The 21,420-nt window shown below is 43.8% G+C and overlaps 3 protein-coding genes across 6 annotated transcripts in view; all 3 read right to left on the bottom strand.

The window, feature by feature from the left end:
* THOC7 (THO complex subunit 7) overlaps positions 1 to 21,420 on the bottom strand; it is a 738,093-nt gene that overhangs the window by 260,451 nt on the left and 456,222 nt on the right. The window lies entirely within an intron of this gene.
* The window catches only part of PSMD6 (proteasome 26S subunit, non-ATPase 6), a 1,096,682-nt gene that overhangs the window by 82,791 nt on the left and 992,471 nt on the right, over positions 1 to 21,420 (bottom strand). The gene's annotated exons all lie outside the window — the stretch shown is intronic.
* PRICKLE2 (prickle planar cell polarity protein 2) overlaps positions 263 to 21,420 on the bottom strand; it is a 353,218-nt gene continuing 332,060 nt past the window's right edge. For all 4 annotated transcript variants that reach the window (XM_050781222.1, XM_050781224.1, XM_050781225.1 and 1 more), the window contains one exon: positions 263 to 6,374. In XM_050781222.1, the coding sequence (XP_050637179.1) occupies positions 5,500 to 6,374 (875 nt within the window). In that variant the 3' untranslated portion in view covers positions 263 to 5,499. The remainder of the gene's footprint in view (positions 6,375 to 21,420) is intronic.

Genomic DNA, 21,420 nt, shown 5'->3' on the forward strand with positions numbered 1-21,420 from the left:
ATCTAGTGAGTAGAGGTCAGCGATGTTGCTAAACATCCTACAATGCACGGGACAGCCCTCTGCAACCGAGAATTAACCAGCACAAGATGTCAATACTGTTGAGGTTTAGAAATCCCGATTTAAACAATCAGGTTAATCTTTCACAGTAAAACTCATCCCTCCATACCTGTGTCCCTTCTTTACTTTGTTGAAACGCTCAAAGGCAGAGACCACCCCTAAGATCTGGAAAGTGAGGGAGGACGGAGAAGAATGGCACCATTTCTTTTATTCAAATTTTATTGGAAGTTTACAAATGTATTACAGACATCAGTAAAACATCATATCCATTTTACAGGGCACGGATCTCAAGCAAAGTGTTCAGAACAGTCTCTGGCAGAGCCCACACCAAAGGCCTGTTGCAGACCTTCTTAACAAATAGCTTGACACTCAACACAGAACACAGACTCTGGCCTGCCTCACCTTCCCAGGCCCTTTGAGGTTTTGTTTATGCACTTGAAACGAAAGCAGGAGATGGGCAAAGCAATCCTGTGGAGGAAAGAATGAGTTTAGGAGAGGAAAACCTGTCGAAGTCCTAATTTGCTAAAAAAAAAAAAAAAAAAAAAAAAAAAAAAAAAAAAAAAAAAAAAAAAAAAAAAAAAAAAAAATTAAAAAAAATGGAGGACTCATAGTCCTTAGAATGTTAAGTCAGGGTCCATGATCAAATCATGACCCTTTATGGAAAGATATGAAAATCAGCTAGGTAGGTTTGAGAACAGACCTGATTGGTAAGTAACTCCCTCTGAAAAATTTAGAAAAGCTTGGTCAGTGACCTGTTGAACATCAATGGCCAAATGCTGAGCAGAGTGAAGGGATATCTCAGAGAACTCTCAGAATAGAACAAGAAGATTTTTCTCTATCCTATGGATTCATCATATTCAAAACACAGAAATGTTTTCCTAACACTACGTGACTTTCCCCTCCTTTATATTTCCTTGAGGAAAGCTAGTTTTGTCAGCAGGAAGTAAGCTTATAAAATAGTATGGCTCCCAATAGTGAGTCATATTTTATGGGAGTCTTGTGTTGACTAGGCTACTATTATGAGAAAATGGAAAAAGAATCCAATTTTTTCTTGATCTTAACTTTGAGGACTATTTCTAAATGGTCATAAGAATAAGCTCTGGTATCTGCTGAGGCACCAGAGGGACAAACCACTGGAGACAAGGCAAAGGCCATTTCCACTTCTCTTGTGCTTAAAGAAATGTACCTCAAAAGGTGGTGATCTGAAACTGCCTTCAACAGCTGGCAGTGGAGGCTTGGCTACTGAGTCCTGCATATGCAAATGCTGTCTGCAGAGCCCATTTTAAAGCCCTGAAGGTGCAAAACAGTTGCTAATAGCAACTGTCCTGGCATGAAGTATTCAGATAACTGGTTCAGTTTTCCACTTTCCTTTGTCATGGACGGATCTTCCTTCTTAGGCTTAAGCGTCTGTTTTCTGTTAGAAATACACAAAGAACACTTCTCCTTGGAATTTAAATATGTTATTATTATTGATTTTTTGTTAGAAGGTGGGATTAGATGAAGAATAAGATGAAGTCCTACCTCACCTCTGCAAAATGAAGACTGCCTATAGTAATTGGCAGAGAACATGAAAATGGCAAAGGAGGTGAAAGAGATTTTTTATTCTTTAGCCTAAGAAGTCAGCTTCCTTGAGCCTCCACAACCTGGGGTGGGGAGGGGAGGGTGAACTGGAGTCTCCGTATTACTTGTAAATATTGGTTCCTAAATGTTCCTAACTATGCTTCCTAAACTGTTTTTGTTCTATGGCAAGAGAACCAAGGGTGGAAAGACAGATACGAATCAGTTCACAAATAAGATTTGTTAGCAGACTAATAAGATCAGTTCTGATCAACTGGTCCTGGCTGGTTGGAGTGTTGCAAAGATCTGTGAGGCTGCATCCACATTCTCAGCGAGAGTATACAGTGATGCATTGGTTGTATCTGCTTAGCTTGCAGGGAGCGCAGAGCACATGCCACGTATATGTCATCACAGGCCCCATCTGAACTCAACAATAGCTAGTAGTACCCAAGAAGCAGAAAGCTGCCGAAGAAGGAAGAAAACATAATCTTGTTATAGTGCAGGAACATCCTACAGGAAATGAGGATTAGAAAGCACCACTCCCAGGTCCTGTGTTAGAAACACAAAATTGCTCAGCTGGTTGGGGGTAGAAAGAAAGGAATAAAAAATAAAAGGTGAAAGTGGAAAGAAGGGGTCAAACAACCCACACCAGGACTTCTCCCTTGGACGTATGAAAAACCAGCAAGCATGGTTCTGATCTCCCTTACCTCATTTACCTTCACACTTGGTAGAGATCCTACAACTATATGACAGATGGAAAGTGCCCTGAATACCATCCTCAATGCCACCTGGCTGCTAAGAAGTCTTTTCACAGTACCAAGGGTGGTATGGATGGGCAGAGCCTCTCAGGAAACTGTCAATGACTTATATTTCCTGGGCCTGGGAACAAGCCAGCTATGTTGCTACTGAATTGAGCAGCAATAGGAAATGAACTGAACTCCGAAGCTGCAGTTCTAACCGAAAGACAAGAAGATCAATATTAGGAGAGGTGGAAAAATAACCACCAGGGCATTGGAGAAGACAGAACACTGGAAAAAGATTACTCTTCTGGAAACCAGTCTGTTGAAGATGGAATTATGATCTAAGAGGAAATGAGTACAGGCCCCACTCACAGGAGGAGCTTGTCCAATAAGAGTTAATGGTTTTGATGGAGGAATTAGGTGAGGACCTTAAGTTCTTGCCTCAGGGAAGAATGCACTGGGAATGGGATTCTGGGATGTGATGTGTGAGCTATCACTAGCAGGTGGAATTCCAAATACAATGATGTCCTTTTCCTCAACAGGGCATTCACTTGGAGGTTCTGCCATCATCGCAAGGAACTGGCCTTCCGCATTCAGCATTCTCTGTAAGGTTGCATTTGGGGTAAGAAGAAATCTGCAATGGTAGAATAGAGGGAGGTAATCTTGCTAGTAGACAGTTTTACCCTGAAGCTTGTATGTCATTTCATCTCAAGCTTTGAGCAGTTCAGTCCCTGTATGCTCTCTGGGCATCTAGACTTATGCCTCTAGACCCCTCTGGGCACTGGCCATGTGTCAGTTTTTAGGCCACCTTCTTTCTGCTGATGGTAGTTGAAGCTTTCTTTGAGAAACGTAAGAGGTATTCTGAGAAAAACAGAGTTAGGAAGCAACTTTTACTGGGAGAATTTCTTTCACTGGATTTGGGGCCACAGAGGACAGACATATTTTCAACTGTTTGCTAAGATAAGTGATCTACTTTTCCCCTTCTCTTTTCTTTTTCCAAAATTGCCTTTTTAGTTTCATCAATCAAGGAACTTAAAACTCCTAATTGGACCCGCACAATTTCTACCAGAAACCTGCCACTTTAGTAGCACGGTGTTGCAAATTATTTCTTAATCAGTTTGCCAAGCAGTTTACAAACTTACTATACAAACGTAATAGAGTTAATTCTCCGGAGGCTCGGATAATTAATGAAGCATTTAGATATGAAGATAGCATGCGGAAAACAGCCACAACCAACATGTGCATTGCTTTTTTAAAAAAATCAGTGACAATGACAAATGTCATATTAATACCTGAAAAGCAAATTATTTTAATACATCCCGAATGGAGTGCCATTACCATGTCCTTTACAGCCTTCCTTTCCTCAGACCCATCTGGGACGGGGTCTGAAATACTGCTTTTGACATTCTCTCCATAAAAAATACTAGAAAATGTTTACTACTATACTGAAAAGAGATCACGCTCACCTCACCATGGCAGATGGCCACTGTGATACACCGGGCACTACACTGACAGTACATCTCACTACAGGTGGGTCCTCCGATGGATTATTTCAACTGCCACAATCCATTAAGGGGAGGAGGAGGATGGAAGAAACCAAGCGCTTCATTTTTAACTGAAGCAAGGTAGGGAGTTTTATTTTACTATAAACAGCACAACCGTTAAATGTCTTCATTAAGCAAACTCACTTTTGAGCCCAATTTCTGACCAACGGTCCTCAAAGTTCAAAATGGAAATCCCCTCCCGACAAAGCCTGTTTTTCAAAGTCACTGCACCACTGAAATCTCAGTAGCCCAACCTTCCTGAGTAACCCAGATACTCTGGTTACTGAGCTGGTTACACTGGATTCTTTCTACAACCTCTGGGAGCTCTTCGAGACGTGGTTGTCACCTGTCCTCTGTTTCATTTCCAGTTCTTCTTTTCCCTGACCTGCCTTCAGATTCTCCTTTAACTTCTACCCTTGACCTGCTTTCTGTTTTCAAATAGCCTTGTTCCTTCTCCAGGCATGACATGTCACACACCGTCCCTCCCAGAGCCCCCTCAGAATCCTTCTGTCCCTCAATCCCAAATGCTTAAGTTCATTTGCTTTGAGGACAACCGGTTGTCAGGCTAAGGCAGCAGCTCTGTCTGCCTTGGTAAAGGAAAGCAGATAATACAATCCAGGAAACATGAGCACCAGAACATAATGCCACATTCAAAACAACGTCATGCTGACATCACACAACAGCACCACTCACAGTCACTTTCACTTTCCCCAAGGGATACATCAACATTAAGTAACTTCAACATTCCCAGCAGGGATGGCATTTCTCACAGAATTTTACTGACACTGGTTGGTTTCTCTAATTGGCAAAAATTACATTTGCAATTTAAAAAAAATTACTACCACTTTGTAGAAAATAAATTCTACTGAGGGTGGGAGCAGACTTAAGGATGGCTCCTTAAGATGGAATGGAGCATAAAATGCTTTGGGTCTAATAGTTATTTTTTTTCAGCCACAAAAAGCCAAATTGAATATATTCCTTTGAAAAAGGTCTCACTGACATGTAACAAATTTGTATAGAAAAAAAAAAAAAAAAAAAAAAAAAGGTGGTACCGGGCCACCTTTTAATACTACTCAAAGACAATGGTGGATGTGCATGCAAGTCCCCACTGAGTCCTACGATATAGAAATTCCTTTGATATTACAAAATACAAAAATATTTTATCAGAACTCTCATTTACATTGCATTTACAATGGACATGTAAATAACTTAGTCTTGGGTCCTGGCTAATAAACAAATTACTTACTGAAAAAAGGGTCCTAAAAGTAAGAGAACCAGAGAGGATAAAAGCGAGCAGGAAACAATTTGCCATCTTGCGAGATGGCAACTCAACACAGAACTGATGGGAAGGAAGTGACCAACCCTGGCCTCAATAGAGTCTACTGTGTTTCCAAAGTGAAATGTGCAAATAATATTCAACATGCCAAGAACTGTGACTACCTATTGAGTCAATCTGTAACCTTGCCTCCATCTACTGACAGCATTTTCCCTTTTCTCCCCCATAAGCCACCCCTAAAAGCGCTTTAACATTTAAAACAGTGCAAGTTTCTGAATTTACATTCTTAGCTCCCATCTTCTCCCATTCCCTGATCCTAATCATATTAAGAAATGATACAGTTTTTGCTCTTCTGTCTTTTCCTGCTGTGCAACTGTCCTCTGCCACCTAAGGTGGAAGATTTGGGGAGGCCGTAGGAGCTGTATTTGTGCAGTAGCTCATCGCTCGTGACGTATCGCAGGCGCGCTGGCTGGGGGATGGGTTCTCCTAGGAAATAGCCCTCGTTGTCAGACTCTGAAGAGGAGGAGCAGGTGGAACACCAATCATACTCCGCGAAGTAGGGTCCCCATCGGTCCCCAAAGGCATTCTGCAAAGCCAGGTCCGACACAGTCCTAGGGCACTGGCCGTACAGGTCCCTCCGGGACCCATGCCCCATGCTCTCCTGGAAGCTCCGCTGGCGCATGAATTGGTCATAGTCCTCCCTGGCTCTCAGAGGGGGCCTATCTTTTAACCGAGAGATGGCCTCGCGTTCGCTGGCCAGGTGGAGGGCGTTGTCGGAGCGAGAGCGTCGGGAACGCCTGGACCTGTGAGGTCGGAAGCGGCGGTTGTCGTCACGCGAAGTAGCTCTTCTCCGGGTGCGTTCGCTCATGGGCTGGATCCTCACGCCCTCCTGCCCTGGCAGCTTGCTGCCCGCCATCCCTCCATCAAAATCAAAGCTCTGATGCATCCTTCCGTGGGCCTGCAGGTCTCTGTAGCCAATGGGGTTGCTGAGCTGGTGGAGGTTTCCCTCCATCTCCTGGTACTGCTGGGCGGAGAGCAGGCTGCGAACTGACTCTGCGCTCCGGAACTGCATGGACGAGTTAAGAGTGCCCATGTTGCTCAGCTTCTCAGACACATTCATTCCAGAGTCTTTGCTGAGGTCAGGCATGGAAAATCGGGATAGGTGCTCCTGGCGCTTGGCACCACCATCAGCAGAGAGGCCTGGGGGAGAGAAGAGGGGACCACAGAGATTAATACAGATGTGCAGCGATAAGATCACTGTCACCGCTGGTCATCTATATAGGGTCATTACATACCATTGTGCACTTGTGTACTGCACAAAGAGCCTCTCAGGGGGCACATGTGGCCCGTGAGAGGGTTCTCCCCACTTCACAGCAGGTCACTATCTACTTAGACGGGGCACTTGCTTAAAATGCATCCAGAGATGTATTTTACCAGTTGCTAGTTATTCCAAAGGCTCATCAAAGTTACTAAGAGCCCACTGTGTATCTTATGCATGATGCTTCCTCTATATGAAGTTTCACTTTGCAAAGTACTTTAATTACATTTTTGAGTCTAATGATGCACTATAAGCTCTGTAGGACAGATATTTTGGATGAGGAAACTTTAAGCTATAGAAGCTGGATCATGCCCAAGCTGTTTCTGGCAACACTGAACACTGGTTCCACAATACTGGGCCAGTTCACTTCTCTGTTGGCCTGCAGCAGTTTCCTGCTTTGCCTGCTGCCCTTAGTGGCAGGTGGCTCCCTATCAAAAGTGTCTTGGACGCTAAGTGACTCCCTAGGTATAGATAGAGAAATATTTACTCTCTCAGACCATTCAGTGAATGCTCCAAGGTTGTAAATGGGTCCCTAGCAGCCAGAAGATGTGGGTGGGACCCCAGGGGACCTCTCTGTCACATGGGTAGGGACTTTTAAAAGTAAAGCAGTGGGTCTGATGCTCTCTAACAGCAGGTGCCCCAGCAATGGACCTCCATTTCCTAAGTGCTGTCAAATGAGCTCCTGGCATCCCTCAGATGAAAACCATTTTGAAGGTGGTGGGAGATACTGACTCCAGTAACTTCCATTTTGCTCATCTTCAAGCAGAGCTCTCTCAGGAGATGTTTAAGAATGGGCCAGGTGGCAAAGTCTCAGCATTTTCCACTCATTATATGTTGCAAGGATCAGCCATTTCTGGTCATAGACAACATGCCTTTGGATTGCAATGGCCCATTATCGCCCCTGCCACTGATTATTCCTGTCTTCTACTGAGGCCTCCAGCTTCCTCTTCTGTGACAAAACCTAAAACAGTGTTATGAGCACTTTGCAAAATTACTTGGCAATATTTACTAAAGCTAAATACACATACACATATATGAATTATGAATAAAGCCGCTCTGAATATCCTTGCCCATTTTTTGTGGACTTACGAATTTCTGTTGGGTGTATGACCAAGAGTAGAAACTCCCCAATTCTCCGTCTTCACTCTTGGTTATAGAGTAAACAGAAGTTAGTAAGAAGGTCCAAGAAATGGACAAGGGTATTCAGAGAAGCTTTCTTGTAATAGCCCAGAAATGGAAACAACTGAAATGTCAATTATCAGGAAAATGGATAAATATATTGTGGTCTTTTCTACCATTCCCCACTAAAAGGAATCCAGTCTCTTCAGAAAAATGGCCAATACCAGGATAAAGGCAAGGAAATTAAAAGAAGCAGGATCTTGTTATGCCATAAAGTAGGAAAGTATTAAAAATAAGATATGGTGGGGGTTTGTCAGAAGAACACAGGGCCTATCTTGAAGGGGCCCCCACTGGCCAAATCTGAACAATTTGAGCATTAAAATATTTAAGGGAAGTAATGATTTATAAACCACTGAAACAAATAGGAATTCACAAGTCCATACTGATAACAGATAAATAAAAACATAAATAAATAAATAAATAAATAAATGGGGGAAAAGAGAAGGCTCTATGTATGGTGGAATGCCAACCGCTGTCAGTAGAGTAAGTTCACAAGGAGGAAGGGGGTGCTAGATTTGGAAAATCATTTTATAACCATTGGCGGTAGAGTGCTTCACACAAGAATCAAAAAGTGTGCTACATTTAGGGGGTAAAATTTGATGGGAGAGAGCATTGTTTTAAAGTGTTTCCCTACACATTGCTTATTAGTTGCAAGGGAAGAATTAGTAACTAAACAGTGGTAAAATCAGACAACACCTTGACCTGAAGTTCAAACTTAACATCCCTGGTGAGATGCAACTGCACCCTGTATGCCTCCAGTTGAGATGTACTGAGAAGGGCACACTATCGTTTATGTAGTATTCCAGTCAAGAATGCATTTCCTGAATGTATTCAGGAGGAAACATTAGACAGATCCCAAAAAGGAGGGACATTTGTTATGAAAAAAGGGACTGTAGTCTTAAGACCAGCCAAGGCTGAGAGAATGTTCTAGATTAAAGGGTACAAAGGAAACATGGCAATTACATATAATACCTGATCCTGGACTGGAACCTGCTCAGTAGGGAAAATAAATGCTGTAAAGCAGGGGTTCCCAGACCCCAGGCTATAGACCGGTTAGGAACCAGGCCACACAGCAGGAGGTGAGTGGTCGGTAAGGGAAGCTTCATCTGTATGTACAGCCACTCCCCATTGCTCCAATTACCGCCTGACCTCTGCCTCCTGACAGATCAGCAGCAGCATTAGATTCTCATAGGAGCGTAAACCCTATTGTGAACTGCTCATGCAGGATCTAGGTTGTGTGCTCCTTATGAGAATCTCATGCCTGATGATCCATAACTGTCTCCCATCACTCCTAGACGGGAACGTCTAGTTGCAGGAAAACAAGCTCAGGTTTCCCACTGATTCTACATTATAGTGAGTTGTGTAATTATTTCATTATATATTACAATGTCATAATAATAGAAATAAGGTACACAATAAATATAACACACTTGAACCATCCCAAAGCCATCCCCACCCCCTGACCCCAGTCTGTAGAAAAATTGTCTTCCACAAAACTGGTCCCTGGTGCCAAAAAGGTTGGGGACTGCTGCTATAAAGGAAAATTTTTGGTCAGCTGAAAAAAAAAAAAGGAACATGGGCAATAGATAGAAGTATTATGCTAAGTTTACTGTGGTCAATGAATAATGGTGATAATGTGGGAGAAGATCTTTATTCTTGGGAAATATGTATAGAAGGATATGGCCGTAAATGGCCCAGATGGATGCAATTTGCTCTCAAATGGTTTATAAATAAAATGTGTGCATGTGTGTGTGCGTGTGTGCATGCGTGTGAACACAAAAGAACAAATGTGGCAAAAGGTTGACAATGGATCAATCTACGTAAAGAGTACATTATAGGTGTTGTTTGTTCTATTTTTGTAACATTTTTGTAAGTCTGAAATTATTTCCAAATAAAAAGTTTCTTTAACATTGGAATATATTCATGTGATATGATGGTTTTTAATTCTGAAGGAAATTTGGAAACATCTGGACACATTTTTGGTTGTCACTATTAGGATGGGATTCTACTGGCATCTAGTAGGTAGAGGCCGGAGATGTTGCTAAACATCCTACAATGTGCAGGATGGCTTCCTTGCCCCCATACAGAATTTTCCAAACCAAACTGTCAACAGTCTCACAATTGAGAAACCCTGATATGATGGAATATTACACAATAATGAGAACGAATAACTACACCCAAGAACATGGATGTATCTCGTAGAAAATGCTTGGACATGCAAAAAGAATACGTGCTGTATGATTCTGTTATATGAAGTTCAAGAACAGGCTGAGGCTATCTATAGTGATACAGGTCAGGGCAGTGGGAGGGGGTATGACGAAAGCTGCTAGGGCACTGCAGTTGTACTATAGCTAAATCTGGATGGTGACTGTAAAACAATACACATGTGTAAAAATTCACTGAGGTGTAGTTTTAATATTTGTTTGCTTTATTTTGTGTAAGTTATATCTCAATAAAATGGAGTAAAAGTAAAGCAACGTCTAGCCAGGTGTGGTGGCTCATGCCTATAATCCCAGCACTTTGGGAGGCCAAGGAGGACGGTTTGTTTTGAGCTCAGGAGTTGGAGAAAAACCTGGGCAACACGGTAAAACCCTATCTCCACTAGAAATACAAAAATTAGCTGGGCGTGGTGGTGCATGCCTGCAGTCCTAGCTACTCAGAAGACTGAGGTGGGAGTATCACCTGAGCCCAGGAGGTCGAGGCTGCAGTGAGCCGAGATCGTGCAACTGTACTACAGCCTGGGCAACAGAGCGAGCCCCTGTCTCCAAAAAAATAAACAAGTAAATAAATAAATAAAAATAAAGCAATGTTTGTTAAAGGGTCGAATTTTAACATTGGATATTCCTATAAAGAAATTAATCTGCCAAATATCATAAACTCCAGTAATTTTCTGTTTCAATTTTATTCCTGGGATAACTGTCAGGGCAATAGCAGTTGGGCCCTCCAATCGCTTGCTTACTCTGCTGCTTATCTCTGACATACAAATCACAAAAGCTGATTTACAATAGCTTAATCACTTCCAGAGCCACCCCACTATGAAAGCAGAGAGGAGAGGATAACAACCTAAGATGATGAATGAGTGGTTTGAGTGGATGAACTCTAGTAAGGAAAGAAAACATCTTCAAACTCACGTCTAGAAACAAAAAGGTGGACACAATGATCTTCGCAGGGTTTTCTACCCTAGCTCTTGAGTAGAATTAGGGTCAGCATAAATAACTTAGCAAATACTATTAATTCGCCAGCATGCTGTTCTCCCGAACCTGTCTTTCATAAGCCCAGAAGTGCAGTGTTTTTGAGAGCATCCTGCTTGTGAACAGATTCCTATTTCCGTGAGGAGGTGACCTCCAAGAGGAGCAGCTTCTATTCTGTTGGGAGGTGTACTGCCTTCTGGTATCAGGCTTCTGCATCCTGGGAAAGCTCGGGATACCCTGAGGCACCCCCTTGAAAAAGAAAAGAGCTTGATCAGAGCAGGAGGGCCCTGTTGCACAAGCCCAGCATCTACTATCAGTTTTACCTAAATGTAAGCTATTCATTCCCCTGGAGTATGTGTGGGTGGGACTGGAAATACTACCTGCTCACTCTAAAGAGGAGAAATGCCTCTCTTCTGATTCATTAACCCAGATTTTCCTCCAGGGTCTTCTTGCATGCAGGGCATGAACAGAAAGGCCAATGTTGACCAAAGATGCACAATGATTGTGTACTTGCCTCTAAAAAGGGGAGTTCTGTGGTTACTTTCATTACTGGCAAAATCCAAAGTCCTTATGCAGACCTTAAGGCCCTACGTGACTTGGCTCCCTTCTCTGTCTCCAAGATCATCAACTAAACACTCCTCCTCTCTTAACTCTGCTTCAGCTGTGCTTATATTCCTCCCCCTCTCCCCAAACACAACAAGCTCATTCCAGCAGGCCTTGGAAAACTCTCCCCTTTGCATGCCTGACTTCTTCTGTTTGTTAAAGTCCTTGTGTAGATATCACCTCCTCAGCAGTGTCTATCCTGAACACTCCTTCTAAAGCAGCAAAGTTAGTTGTCTTCTGGCCAACCACTCACTATTGCACTTGACCCTTTTTTAAACTACCCACCCTGACTTATTAAGGTCGTATGTAAGTTTGTAGCTGAATGAATCCCCTGGGAGCAGGGATCTTCTCCCCACTCTTCACTGTATTCTTGCAGAGCTAGCCGTGCCCAGCACCCTTTGGTGCTCAATACATACTCACGGAATAAACATAAATGGATTCTCATGTTATCCACAGCTTGGAAAAAAGCAATCACCCTCTGACCTGGAGTGGGTCAGTGCTGTGATCCACATGGGTGGGGTTCCAAACATCAGGAACAAAATACCACGATCACACCTGTCAATCTCCGTCTCTGGCGATTCATTAGATAGTCCACCATCTGGGGTTTCTCCAATTTTAAACTCAAAGTACACGTGATTTATAATGAGCTCCCTGCACTGCAGAAACGTTTTCTCCTTATTAATCACAGCTCTGGTGATGTGTTTAAATTAGCAGCTGATACTGTCTCCAAGGTGGAACTGTATTGTCACAGGTCACACTCCAACTTGAGAAACACTCCTTCCCCCTCTAACTGTGAACAGAACTGGAGACCTACTTTCTGGCTGGGTGACTTGGGGAAATTTTTAGACCTCTTGAGATGCATCAGTAAGATGGGCATAATGACAGGATATGAGTACTAAAGCTGTAGTGATGATTAGATGAGGAAAACATATCTTTCCTTTTTAAGGTTCATCACGACTATGATGCATCTGTGTAGTTTTTGTTTCGTCTCTGTCTTCTTGATAGATCAGCAGCTCCATGAGGGCAGAAACTGTGTTCCTGTTTGCTAGCCCTGACCTCAGTACCTGGTATTCAGTATGCAGGAAGAAGGTTTAGTAAGGCCTAAAATTCCCCAAGGAAAGAAAGCATGCCTCAAGACTGTAAATGCCCTCCAGACGTTTACAACTCATACTGATGATTTAGCTCCCTTTCAGTAGGGTCTTTCCTATATTATTTATCTATTATTTATGTGCTGGGGCAGAGACATGAAGAAAATGGAATTGTTTAGAACAGGGGTTTGCAAACTACAATGGCCAATGAACCAAATCCAGCTCACTGCTCCCCTCCTGTTTTTGTAAATAAAGTTGTATTGGAACACAACCACAACTATTCATTTGCATATTGTCGAGGGCTGCTTTCCAGAGTTGGGAGTTGTGACAGACTGTATGACCTGCAAAGACTCAAATATGTTACAGGCAAACAAATACTCATTGACTGCATGATTGTATGGATTAATGAATTTGAGAAACAGAGCCTGATGCAGTGATATTCACTTGAACACCAGTCACTGTTGTAAATTATCTGTGCCTCTAAACCATGGCTGGGATTCCTCCTCCACACAGATGAAGTTCAACTCTCCATTTGTCTGTGCTGAACAAGACCCAGTGTCAAAATACTGCAAATCAATACAGTCCAACCTAATGGGGCTCTAACATGCCCTTACTCTCCTGTAATAAACACATTTTTCTTTTCTTGTTGCTCAAGCCACGGGGTGTGTGTGTGTGTGTGTGTGTGTGTGTGTGAGCTCAAGCACACGTGTGATAGGGAGGTGGGGGCTGCAAGCTAAATTTGCCAGAGAACTCCGGCTGCAGCACATAGTCTAGGGCAGTATGAAGGCCCCCACATCCTCTGGAGGATCTGGCAGAAGAATCCCACCTGATGGCAAGGAGACACAAACGCCAGGTCATTTCCCTCTCAAGCAGAGCTCTGTTTTCTTAATTAACGGAGAGGAATTTTCCCCTGCCAAATAATGCAGGTTTAATGAGAGGTGCTCAGGGTGATGACAGAGTTAAATGCAGTGATTTATCCATATCCCAAGGGTCAGTATGACTGGGAGCTCTGCAAACGTCCACGCACCACAGGGGTGCAGGTTCCCACAAGATCCATGGCTGTGCTTCTACAAAGAGAGGTCAGTATCCAGTTCAGCCTGCTGTTCTCCGTGGTTTAACTGCCAACATGAAGGTGTAGTTGGGGCATTCTAATGTACACTGGCATTTCTGTCTGAGTAATGTTTCCCTCTCTACAAATAGGAGGTCTCACACAAACTGGCGTCTGCAAGAAAATCAATGTCCTTCAAAGAATGCTCAAGGTCTGATGGAACAGAAAGAAAATCTCTGCTGGCTTCCCTCCCCCATGTCTTTGGGGGCAGAAGGTATGCATGCAAGTCCAGAAAGAAGAAAAAGCAGACTAAGATTGAATGGCGGACCTTAGGCACATCTCTCTGTTCCTTATTTACTGTCCTGTCTCATCGCACTCTGCACAAGAAGACAGAGAGCTGTGTTTCTGCCAACTTCAAAGATACATTACCAGGCAAGGTGGCTCACTCCTATAAGCCCAGCACTTTGGGAAGCTGAGGTGGGAGGAGCTCCTGAGCCCAGGAGTATGAGACCAGCCCTGGAAACATACTAAGACCCCCTATCTACAAAAAACAAAAAACAAAAAGTTAGCCAGGCGTAGTGGTGTACACCTGTAGTCCCAGCTACTGGGGAGGCTGAGGCAGTAGGATCACGGTTACAGTGAGCTATGATGACACCACTGCACTCCAGAGCCTTTCAAAAAATAATTTTTTTAAAGCATTCACATTTCACATTTCTAAACGAAATAGTATCTATTCAACCATGCCCTCCAGACATTTACAACTCATATTGATGATGTAGCTCCCTTTCATTAGGGTCTTTCCTATATGATTTTCATTTTCTTTTTTGCTGAGATAGAAACATGAAGAAAATGGAATTGTTTAGAACCGGGGGGTTGCAAACTACAGTGGCAATGGGCCAAATCCAGCTTACTGCCTGTTTTTGTAAATAAAGTTGTGTTCGAACACAACTACGCCTATTCATTTGCATGTTGTTGGTGGTTGCTTTCCAGATTTGGGGAGCTGTGACAGAATGTATGATCCGCAAAGCCTCAAATATTTACTTTCTGGCCCTTTACAGACACAGGTTGCCAACCTCTGGTTTAGCATCCTGCAGCAAGCCTGAACAGCCCCAAAGTCATGGGTGCTACACAGTTTAAGCCTCTCAGACTATGCAAAAAGTGTCCCGAGGTACGTGTTTGTTTGTTTGAAGCATGTGTGGCGGTAGCTTGATCAGGTCCCTTGGGATCCTTTTTCCAACTAAGTCGATCGATTTCATCAACACCCTGAACTTCAAATTGGCAACAGCTGGAGAGATACTGTCATCTGGGCAGTGGAGCTTAAACGCCACCACATGTTTCTTAGTGACAGGGCATGGAATGGCTCAAACAGAGTATGACAAAGAAGGCTGGGGGTGGGGACAGAGAGTGGGACAATATGAATGCACTCGACAGTGTGATCTGTGGACGAGCCACAATGCTGTCCCTTGGGAGCTGGTTGAAACCGCAGACTGTCAAGCCCTCACCAGACTTGCAGAATTCAAATCCACATTGAACAAGATCCCTGGTGATTCCTGCGTTCATGAGAGTTAGAGGAACACCAAGATGCTGGGAGTTTCAAGGACGATTTTCTTTGCAACACAAGGGTGCTTCTACTCAAGGAAACAAGACCCTCATAGCCTCAGAGACTCTAATTCAGGGTTTCCCGACCTCAGTACTGCTGACATTTCGGGCTGGATAATTCTTTGTTTGGTGGGCTGTCCTGTGCACTTCAGGATGTTCAGCAGTATCCCTGGTCTCTACCCACTAGATGCCAGTCGCACATCCCTCTGGTTGTGACAGCCTGGAAATGTCTCCAAACAGTGCCAAATGTCCCTGGAGGGCAAAATCGCCCCCAACTGAGGACCACTGCTCTAACATATCCTGTCCTTGACCTGCTGCTTGACAATAGCCCAAGGGGAGCTCTGTTCCTGTCCACCGAAGTGCTGCAGTGAGTTAAACCTGCTCTACCCCACCCTGCAGACAGGAGCCTCGTCACATTGGGGGTTGTCGCCCCTTCTTTCTAAAGAAGGATTATCAGGGCTCTGCCTGGTTGGGTGTGGTATGTCCCTAAAACTGGGGAACTTTAAAAGTTATTTTCTCTCTAAACTCTTCTTAGAAAATTCACATTCCTTTCTCTCAGTGGGTATCAAGAATTCCCCAGTTAAGGCCTTTGCTGTCTCATTTTCCTGCCAGATTTGAAGCTTTTGAAATCCTGAGTTTTTGATGCATCTTTTTTACTTCCTTACTCCAGTCACCGACCTATCTAGCAGGTCTCAGGTGACCAGCAGATCACAAGTTGGCTCGCAGTCAGTTACACATCTGCCATCTGCTCTGGTGCTACCAGGAGCAGTGCTGGTAGTCTAGGGAACAATTTCCTCTGCCAGCTGCACTGGGGAACGGGGAGGGAAGGGGGAGGCCAAGCCCTGGGGCAGGGGTGGGGGAGGGGGGTAGTATGCATAACTTCTTACTTCACACTCCCACCCCCCAGGCTTGGCCTGCCTTCTCTCTCAGGGACAGGCTGTTTAGGCCCAAACTAAAGAACAGCCTCTTTACAACCAGCTGCTTCCAAGAGGGTCATGGACTGATTTTGGTTTTCCCAACAAAAGCAGCTTTGTTTTTTAGCAGCATTCATTCTAGGGACTTGCCTTTGAACTGGAGGTTGGGGAGTGACAAGCATTATAATGGGACTAGAATCACTTCTCTTACAGACCCAGTACAGTTACAAGGACAAGTCGGATAAAAACTTGAGTGTGGACTGGAGGTTTCTTACATTCTCTCTCTTTACTTGCTCATCCTATTAACTTTCTGATAAACCAGTGACCCCAACAAAGATGGAATCAATTTTAACTCATACCACTTGTAAAAGTGAAGGAGGAAACCAGGAAGGGACATCTTCCAGAATCATGTGGAGTCAGCTTTAACATCTACCACTCAGCTCCGTGGGGGATTCTGGTTGTATTGCCACAAAGCATTTGCTAATTGAAAGGATGCACAACAAATTCAGACCAGTTGAAGACTGTTTGCCAGAGTTTGCTCTGGGTTTACACTGACCCCATGCTGCTTTCTAGAACCCATTAGTCTGGGTCAACAAGCAGACCATGCTGTATTTACTTGGGAAACACTTGACTACACGAGGACAAAAACTAAATGGCTCCCAAGTGGTACAGAGTGGGCAGCCAAGAACCTGGGGACCCACTGAGTTGCTTCAAAGATCTCTGATAAAGCCCTGCTATTGCCAGGCACTATGAGCACAACTGTGAAGAAGGCCCTTTAAGAGGACATCGTAGAAGGATATGACCTAGTGCAGAGAAAACAGATAACCAAGTCAGCATAGCAAGGTGACCATTATAGATAATAATCACTAGGAAAGAAATAAAGGGGATGCTATGGCAGAGAATAAAGACTGGACCTACTTTGAGTGCTGGAAAAGAAGTCTGTGTTGGTGATGACTATGGGGAGACCTAAAGGATGAGAAGGAGCCCACCGAGCCAAGGGCAGGGAAAAGTGTTCCAGGCAGAGGGAGCAAGAATATTTTGTACTAGAGAAGGTGCCACATGTTCTAAGATGTAGCAGAAGGGCAACGACACTGGAGCGTTGTGAGCAAGGACAGCAGCAGGAATCAGGCTCAGAAGGTGAACAGGAGCCACACGAAGGTTCTTCCTAGGCCACTCTGGGTTTTGAAAGTGTCTTTCATATGCTGCTGGCAAAATTTAAAAAAGTAACTGAGAGGCAGCACAGGGGACTGGTGACAGCATTGGCTTTGGAGTTCGCCTTCCAGCTCTGTCCCTTGAAGCTGTGCCTTCTCAGGCAGACCTGGACTGTTTTATGCTCAGTTCCCTCATCTGTGAAATGGGAATAATCACACAACCCAAGGGAGAAGGTATTAAATGGGTTAAAACACAAAGTACTTGGAACAGTGCTAGGGCGGGCGCACCAAATGAAATATTCAATCTTCTTACTGTCCTTTACTCCATATTTATCTGTCACTTTTAAAGCATTTTTATGCATGTTGTCATATGTGAAATTGCTGGGCATTGTTATGCAATCTAAGTCGGAAAGGGGAGTTGGGATAATTTGCCCAAGGTCATACAGAAGCTACCTAAGAACTCTTCTCCCACCTCCTGCCTTTTATTATTGTGAATATAAAAAGTAAAAGGAATGTGGCCAGAGTGCTAGCAGTCAGAGATTTGAGGGCAGGAGACAGAGAGAGAAGTACAGATACAGTGACACTTCCCAGCTTCTAACTAGCAGCTGCAATGAAAAAAATCCTTTTTATTAATGTATAGTTTTCTATTGTATAAATATGAATTACATGCAACAACATGGATGAATCTCATAAATATAAAGTAAAAGATGCCGTGATATAAAAGAACATGTACAGTATATCCCATTTATATAAAGTTAAAACCCACCCCAAATCATCTATGCTCTTAGATGTCAGAATAGTGCTTACTTTGGAGAGAAGGGAAGAGCAGCAGCTGGGAGGGGGCATGAGGGAGCTTCCAGGGTGCTGGTCACTGTCTGTTGCTTGACTTGGGAGATGGTACCATGAATGTAATAATTCACTAAGCTGTCACTTATGATTTTTGCATATTTGTATTTGCTATACAGCTATATAATGTTTAAGAGAAATTATCACTGAGAGGCAAGAATGCACTCATGACAATGTAAAAGGTAAATATGCAGAACTCACTACCCCTACCCTAACACACACACACTTCCTCAACAGCATGTCTCGTACACTAGACTTGTATGGCTAGAACACATGGTTCCAACTGGTGGCCAATACACTAAGCTTTATTTAACCTCAAGGGTTAAATTTCCTTTTGCCTTTTTAAGTTGGGATACACCAGAACCTTTATCACCTATGCTCTTACCCCTGGCCACATTTAGCATTTATTATACCTGCTTGTCCACATCCCTCCTTTCCCCATTAGACATATGCATTTCCCACTGGTGTCAGCCAACTTGATGAGGTGGGTTAGATGTTTGGATAAAAGTGGTTTATGGATTTAAGAGGCAAAATACAATGTACTCTTTTAGGCTTGGGATCTTTGCTTCTCAAGATCTCCCTTCTCTATAGCTGGGAGTTGACAAAGTGCCATTCGTGGGATAGCAGTTCATGACCTCATGTACAACAGAATCAGTTACTAGACTGGCTGACAGATGGATGAATGGGTACAATGGACAAGAAGATGGAATAATTTGTAAATGGACGGGTGTATAGTGTGAAGGGTAATAAAGGGTGGGGATAAATAAATGTAAGGATAACTGAATTAATCAATCAATGGGTGCAACAGTGATGTAGGTACAGGAGAGACAAAGCTTTGGGCTCTCAAAAAAAGTTAATCTCCAAGTGGGACCTAATTAAAGAGCTTCTGCACAGCAAAATAAACTACCAACAGAGTAAACAGACAACCCATAGGATGGGAGGAAATATTTTCAAGCTACGCATCTGACATATACAGAATCTATAAAGAACTTAACTGAATAAGCAAAAAACAACTCCATCAAAAAATGAGCAAAGAGGGAGAAGGCAAGAAGGCAAGTTGTCTTCAACTAGACAAAGACAAGTGGAACAGCTCCCACGGAGGGACTGAGATGACTGGCATGCTTTTAACAGATCTTCAGAAGGAGGGAACTAAGAATGGACGGAGGCAAGACACAGAAGCTGGGCTGAAAGGGGAGAAAGCTGGGAACCCTGCATGGGCTATCCTGCAGCAGGACTCACTTTTGAACAACAACAGCTCAGGGGAAATGGGTGAGTTGAACTGGCAAGAAGCAACCTGCTATCATCACAGACCTCGGGAACCCTAGAAGGAGGGGACCCCTTGACCACCATGGACCCTTGAGGTAGCAGGGAGAGCTGTTTAGAGAAGTGGTGGGACAACAAGCCAGCTGATGTGGAGCCCAGAGGGTTTGGTGTGGGGGTGTCTTTAATGTAGCACGGCCAAGGATGGCCATCCCCCTGTACTCGACTTGCTCCCATAAGAGACTTTAGCCCTAGGAGAATTGTTGGATCTGATCGCTGCAGGATGGTCTTGCACATCAGATGGGGCTGGTCTGACCTGAGCACCCCTTAGTCTGTTGGCCTCTTCCAGGGCCCCAGCCCGGCCACACCTGCTTAGAGGGCAGTCTTGGGTACCTTGGGGGCCCACAGCATAGCTTCTGTGCCAGTGAACCTTGCCTGACTGGTAGAGAATTCCAGTGAGGTGTGGCCTATACAGCCATGCACATGCTCCCTCCCCATACTGCAGCTTTCTCAGGGCCCATGGCACATGGGCTGGCACATGTCTGCACAGATAGGTTTTGCTTTCCTTGCCCCGCCAGCACACTGGAGTGCAGTCTGCACCTACCCAGCCCCCAGCCACCATTGCAGATGGAGCTTTGGTGGGTACGGAGCCAGCGAGCCCCACTCCTGCCAGCACCCTGCCGTTATACTAATACTACACAGAGAATAGCAGATACCCCACATCCTCAGTGATTTCTCCTGCTTGCAGGGCACAGAGAAGGCACCCAAACCTGCCCCAGCCAGCACCCTTCCCCAAGCCAATACCATATCCAGTACAACCACATGCATAATCTCCAGCAGGGGCCCCCCACTCCATCCAGCAGTGCTGCCACTGTCACTGTGGTGAACACCCACAGGGATGTAGGAACCCCTTCATCTGCTAGCACTTTGTTACAGCTGCCACACCTTGGCACTCTCCGTGCAGTGGACTCCCAAACCTTGCGGAGCCAGATAACAAAGCTGGGGCCCAATATAAGTCCCCCAGAGTAAGAGCACAGTCTAAGAGTTGGGAGCTGGGTGTTGGCCCCCTAAAATCTCCCCAAAATGAAGCCAGTCAGTTGAATCCATCTTATACCAAAATCAAACCCTCAAAGTCATCAAATAGGATTAAGAAAACAAAAAACAAAAAACAAACACACCCATCCAAAGATTGAAGGTAGATAAGCCCACAAACATGAGAAAGAATCAGGGAAAGAATGCTGAAAATACAAAAAGCCAGAGTGCCTTCTTTCCTCCAAACAACCGCATCACCTTTCCAGCAAGGGTTCATAACCAGGCTGAAGCTAACATAGCTAAAATGACAGAAATGAAATTCAGAATATGGATAGGAACGAAGATCACTGAGCTCAGGAGTACACTGAAACCCAATGCAAGGAAGCTAAAAATAATGATAAAACAATGCAGAAGCCGACAGACAAAATAGCCAATAAAGAGAAAAATATAACTGACCTCATAGAGTTAAATAAAGCCATTACAAGAGTTTCACAACGCAATCACAAGTATTAATAGAATAGAGTAAGTAGAGAAAAGAATCTCAGAGCTTGAAGATTGGCTTTTTGAAATAAGACAGGCAGACAAGAATAGAAAAAAAAAAAAAAAAAGAATGAAAAGGAATGAACAAAACCTCTGAGAAATATGTAATTATGTAAAAGGACCAAATCTATGACTGATTGGCGTCCTTGAAAGAGATGGGGAGAATGGAACCAACTTAGAAAACATACTTCAAGATATCATTCATGAGAACTTCCCCAACCTAGCTAGAGAGGCCAACATTCATAAGATACTTCAAAAGAAGATTATCCACAAGACACATAATCATCAGATTTTCTGAGGTCAAAATAAAAGAAAAACATGTTAAAGGCAGCTAGAGGGAAAGATCAAGTCATCTGCAAAAGGAAGCCCAACAAACTGACAGCAGACTTCTCAGCTGAAACCCTCTAAGCCAGAAAAGAATGCGGGCCAATATTCAACATTCTTAAATAAATTCCAACCCAGAATTTCATATCCGGC

This window comes from Macaca thibetana, chromosome 2 (genome assembly GCF_024542745.1).
Source record: "Macaca thibetana thibetana isolate TM-01 chromosome 2, ASM2454274v1, whole genome shotgun sequence".
Taxonomy (NCBI): Eukaryota; Metazoa; Chordata; class Mammalia; order Primates; family Cercopithecidae; genus Macaca; species Macaca thibetana.